General features: G+C 36.4%; 1 protein-coding gene across 1 annotated transcript in view; it reads right to left on the bottom strand.

Moving 5' to 3' along the window:
* ITGAV (integrin, alpha V) overlaps positions 1-6,000 on the bottom strand; it is a gene marked incomplete at its 5' end in the record, with an annotated part of 40,736 nt that overhangs the window by 2,303 nt on the left and 32,433 nt on the right. The window contains 5 exons of the mRNA XM_009076810.1: positions 1-58; positions 657-770; positions 2,188-2,346; positions 3,339-3,444; positions 4,480-4,560. The exon at positions 1-58 is cut by the window's left edge and continues 23 nt beyond it. Coding sequence (XP_009075058.1) covers positions 1-58; positions 657-770; positions 2,188-2,346; positions 3,339-3,444; positions 4,480-4,560 — 518 coding nt within the window. The remainder of the gene's footprint in view (positions 59-656; positions 771-2,187; positions 2,347-3,338; positions 3,445-4,479; positions 4,561-6,000) is intronic.

The raw sequence follows: 6,000 nt of genomic DNA, 5'->3' as shown, positions 1-6,000 counted from the left end.
CCCTTTCCAAGTGGCCAACTTGACAGACAATCTTTAAACAGTCAGCAGTTCCACAGCCCTGCAGATAAAAATAGGAAAGCTATTCCAAGTCTGAAAATATTTGAGAAGTCACTAATGGCATTAGTTTACCCACATATATACCCTAATGTCCTCTTTTCCTGGCAAAGCAAAATAAGCTATTTGAATACATCAAATAATCTCCAGTATTGGATAATTACTTCTAGTGTCCTGTAAGTTTGCACTCAGAAAAATACTGCATGAGCCACTGGGATCCCAGAGGTGAAACAGCTACCAGTAGCTTTAGGGTATGTACTTGATCTACACACATCAGAAAAAAGTTGGAATGGCAGTTACAATACTCCACGTTTTTTGATAGAAAAACTCATGGCAATTAACTGCACTTGATGCAAGACTTAAAACATAATGACACAAAACTGTAGGCACATGTCCCACTGGCTGACTACCCTGAGGAGAACTGAGGCACACTGGGGATAAACCCAAACAAAACAGCACCAGAGCATGTGACTTCGTCTGTTCACCTTTAAACACAGAACATGGATTTTCTGAAAGGATTCTTCACCTCATGGAGTTTCCATCTCCACCTTCATTTTTAGAAAGACACAAACATTGCCTATGTATCAGTGCTGGGAGCTTACCAAAGTATGCACATCTCCTTCCATGGCAGTTAAATCCCTTCGGCTGATGCGATGATCACGATTATCTTCCCTGCTAAGTGTTTCGTTCTTCTCATCATCTTTAGAAGCAGAAATCTAGGATACACCAAGGGAATCCAAATACTGATTTAGATATTTGCAGAGTTGAAAGTTAAGGTCAAGAAAATGCCTAACTGCAGGTTTCTCTCTTTCTACCCTAGCTATTCGTCAGAGCCTGTATGAAACAGGCTGTGCCCACAGCTATGATTAAGATGTTACTCCTCCCTTTTCTAGACCACTAATGCAAATTTCTACTAGGAACTAACACAGGGCCTCAAGTATCTTAATTCCTCTTCAACTCAAAACTTGTTCATTTCTAAGAAAAAAATATTTTTAGACTGCAATAAGTAATTCAATTTCACAATCTTTAAGATTTTTCCCCAACATTTCAGTTTTTAACTCTGAAAAAACAGCAGTTTTATGATACTGATGTACTACATACCACTGTACGTGTGTACACATGTCCAGACACACACAAAGCCATTTTTAACAGGGGCTTCTAGAAGTGTACAGTAGGTTAATTAATTATTTCAGTAATCCCTTCAAAATTCCCAATGCAAAATGGCAGATTTATGTATGGGACTAGGCAGAGCCATGCTACTTGTCCTCTACATAACCAATTTATATAAGACAACTTACAAGAGAGTTGTAAAAAAAAATTATTGCAAATGGTATAGCAGAAGCACAGGAAATTTATATTTATATATTTGCTAAAGTTGTTTTCTGATTATCAAAGATACTAGAGTATTCTTTGTTGTTCTATACATTGAATATCTTCCCTTAGTCTTTTTAAATATACATGTTTGCTCAAATTTTTCTAGAACTGATATATAGATTTTTACTGCTCGTTCTAAACTGTCTTAGAATTCAGCTCTCTACACTCAATTAAACTTGCTGAGTTTTGTCTGGTGTTGCTTTGTCTAGTCCAGCCTAGGAAGAAGGAGTTTCTTCTGCTCTGTGCTCTGCAAACCACATTTTGCTGGCAGTGACGGGCTGCTTAGGCCCCACTGAAACACCCCTACTGACCTCTGTGACATTTGCATGAGGGCCTAATAAATAAGTTAGTAATAGAAAAATATTGCCATTTTTTCCCAAGAAACGAAACCCAGAAAACTTACATAAACAGCCCAGAAGCATACAAAATGTTTTTGTTCATGACCATATTCAGTATAATTCTAATGCTGTGGACTTAGAGCTCATATAGAACAGCCTTAAATAAAAAACAAAGGAAGAACACCTCAAAACAGTAAGAAACAAGATTAGTTGATCTTTGGACTGACTATCTGTTGTCTACATTTTACTTCACCTGCTATATACATTCCCATGTACTATCAAACAGTGCAGTCTTGTTCCTCAGCAACAGATGAAAAACTAACTCAGTGTTAGATATTCTCAGGCATTTGGGTATTTTGAGTGTTTATGAAACAAACAAACATATTTCATTCCACTCAAGCAAAAGCCAAGTCCTGTTTACCTTAATTTTCAAAGGATTGATTTCCATGTCAGAAGTGCAGTTCATGGGACCATCGATTTCATACTGAACAATATACAACAGTGTGTTGTTCTTGTATTTGTAAGGCCACTGCAGAGTCATCATCACCTTGCTGAATGCACTTGGACCATTGTTTCTCAGCTGATCATGAAAATAAAATGTAGATATGTAACAAAAGCCTCAAACAATGATACTTTTGCTATTAATGTGCATTTAGTTGTTAGTTTATATTTGATCCATAAATGATACTGCCACTACACCTAGCCCCAACCACTTATGGCAACAGCATCTACAGCTTGACAACTAATGGTAGCCAAACTTTAGTCCCCAGCAGGCAAAACTTAAAATTACTTCTGTAATTTGATAAAATTGAATTAGAATAAAAGTTATATGGCATTGGGGTTTTGCCTTGAAGAAATGTAGTTTTTTACTGATAAAACATGGGTTGGGTTTTTTTAGTATGTTGCATGAATCAGAGCTCTGTACCTGTCTGAACCAAGATACTCTGAGCACAGATACAGTAAGTTTCATTAGAGAAACGGTGCCTTACATTCTAGAACAGCTTTTAACTATTATTATTCACACAGCTCTCGCCAAGTTTTGTTTAATTAAACAATATAGATTAGAGCTATGATCATTCTTTTAAGGAAATTTAAAATGCTTAAGATTTTCTTCAAGGCAAAAGACTGCAACAATGATGACTCAAAACAGCTGGAATACAAATGAGGATGCTGAATAATTTAGTCATGAGCCATTTCCTGAGTTCAAATTACTTCAAATATTTTATCTAGTTTTCAAAAGGTGTGAACATAAAATATATGTAATTATGTAAGTAATCAGCCTCTTCTATTTGGACACTCCTGTTACACTAATTGCAGGCATTTCAACCCTATATTGACCAGACCAGTTACACTAATTGCAGGCATTGCAACCCTACCAATTATTGACCAGTTACACTAATTGCAGGCATTTCAACCCTACCTATTATGGACCAGCATTAAAAACCAGAATCTTTCCTTCTACGCAAGACAAAATGTTAAAAATTATAATTTACTACAGAAAAATGCTAAACCAAAATATTTGTTATCATTTACCACAGAACTGTGTGCCTGAAATTAGTAGTAATTGCATACCTCATAGATATGCTGAACTAGAGGTCCAATATCATCTTCTGTTTCTGGGTTCTCCTTTGGCTCCCAATTGGCAATAGGAAGGAATATGTGATCAGGAGATGACACACTAAACAGCAGAGCAAACCAGTTGTTAGTTTCAAGTATGACACAACAAATGTAATTCTCCAGAACATCTTAAAAAAAAAAAAAAACCACACTTAAAAGCCAATCTCCAATTTTTCATCCTTTATATAAAATAGAAAGCACAGGAGCTAAGTGGCTTGAATATTAAATATTCAGTTTTTCTATCTACATGAGAAGAAAACCTTGTATTTAGGGAACATTTTTCCTGCCCTGAATTTTAGATTCATCCTATACCACCCAGTAAACCATTAACAGAAATAAGATACATACGTCATCCAAAAAACACAGAGCATGAAATACTTCAATAATGAGAAATATGAATGATGTAGAGACACAGCAGTACAGTCCTAAGACTACTTCAGCAGCACTGAAACTAACAACCATGCTTTTCCAGTGTGCCATCCCTCAGCTCTCACATTCCAACAAAATTAGACATTCCAACAAAATTAGACCACAATAATGAACATTGTGGAAATTTTAAAAAAATGATGCCTCAGGAATCCAAGTTTAGTGGCTAAGCAAGAGGACTGCATAGCTTTTAGGTGTGAAGTACAGATTTTTGGAAGCAGAAGTGAAGGAGGTAACAGAGTCATTACAATACTAATACTATGCTTAGCCTGAAGAAGGTGAGGGCGTTGCTAACTTCACTTCCATAGGATTTTCAACTTTGGTTTTAGATAAGGTTTCCAGGGGGTTTTTTGGATGAAAGCCCAGTCAGTTTGTGGAGGAGGAAAGTGACCAGGAGAAATGTGCAACCACACACATGAGGAGTGATTTTTATTTCTCCTAAAAATAAAAATCTCTGGTAATGGAGGCACAACATTCCTTTTTGGAATTAACTTTTTAATTATTTAGAATTATTTAAGATCTGAAAGTCCAAAGGGTCGCTAGAGAGAACCACATTTTCTTTGTGATTAAAAATTCCCCAAGCCTGCTTAAAAACTTCTTCAGACCTGAAAGAAGCTCATTGAATAAAAAGAAACAAACATGCAAAACTCAGAATAGTATCAATGCTTACCCTCTAATTTCAACAGCTGCTAAAATAGTAAGGTCAGCCTGATAGGATGCTACTGGGCTTAGATTGTCATACAGGTTGGAACTGCAGAGAAAATAAAAGGTAATTTCTTAAATGAAACAAGCAAAGTATTTAAATAAAAAACAAAGCCACCTTAAAATAATTGTATGGAACATTATAACATGACTCCTGAGCCACTGTAGGAAAACAGAATTGCTAAAAACTAAGGAGCACATTCCAGCAGAATCCTGATCTCCCTAGTCAAACAATTTCCTTTACAAAGACCTTCTCCTCTAAATATTCTTCATTGCTGTTGTAATCAAAAAATACATTCAACAGTGTTTTCCTCCTGACCTGCAAATACCCCATTCTTTTAGAGACTAGAGTTGCACTGCTAGGAACTGTGCCAGCTCTGGAAATCTAGCTTTGTGAGTTTTAGACATCTAGTGTGATCCTTAAAACCTCTTCAGGATAATACCTTGGTAATGCCTGTCACTATGAAGTGTGATTACCATGTGAGATTGCATCATGGCTCTCTGTTCTTGTATTCAGAAGTCATGTAAGAAAATTCCTTCCATAAAAGGTCCTTTCTCTTTCATCAGAAGAGAAGCATGACTTAAGCAACCTCACTGACTTTCTGACCCAGTGAAAGGTACTTTGTGACTGCTCTTAGCCTAAGCAAGATAAGATACTCCAGAGATAACTTCCTACTAAGAGCTGGAGTCACATACCACCGGCACACCTTACTAGCTGATGGAGCAGGGGAAAAAAATTTGAACAAACAGCAATGTGAGATCAAAGAGATATTTAATGCTGCCAAGGCTTTGATCAGCATGGCAAACCACTGTATCATTAAAACAGAATGGCAGGTTTAAACTTATTTAACTCTTGTAAATGAAAAATGCATATGTGGATGAGAATAATTTATTCACTGCATTAAAAAAATGAAGGCCTTAAATGGAAATAAAAAAAACCTGCCATGGGGAAAACCAAAACAGCTGTGTTTGTACTGTCCATTAAGCAACATAAAACTGTTTTGGGTAAAGATACTCCTAATGATCACATGTTCAAATCTTAGACATTATCTCCAGTAGATATACATTCAGATTGATGTATCATATTTACATGAAAGCACTATGCTCATCTGATAATTAACAGGAACACTACTGTCTCGTTCCCTTTAATTTTCAGGCTCTTTTATACTGGCTACTGTGGAACATTTAAAATCATTCACTGAATGTTGCTTCTGCTCAGACAACCCCGTGCACTGCCTGTTCTGAAAGACTCTCATCCTCAAAACACATAAAATGTGCAATTGTGGCTTTACCTCAGAAGGAATTCGGAGTTGAAACATCAGTTTTAAAAGAGGGCTAGAAACTCAAAGTCCTCCTGTGGCACTACACAAGTGTCAGGAGAGCACAGTGGCATGCAGGTACAAATATGCTCTTGTATTTTTTCCTCTATTTTAGAAAACCTAATTCAAAGAGATGTGTTTGGTTTTTAAACAATTATCAGGCAAAGAAC

Source organism: Acanthisitta chloris, unplaced genomic scaffold (genome assembly GCF_000695815.1).
Source record: "Acanthisitta chloris isolate BGI_N310 unplaced genomic scaffold, ASM69581v1 scaffold39796, whole genome shotgun sequence".
In the NCBI taxonomy this organism is placed as follows: Eukaryota; Metazoa; Chordata; class Aves; order Passeriformes; family Acanthisittidae; genus Acanthisitta; species Acanthisitta chloris.
The sequence above is the reverse complement of the archived record's forward strand: the minus strand, read 5'-3'. Positions and strand labels throughout refer to the sequence as shown.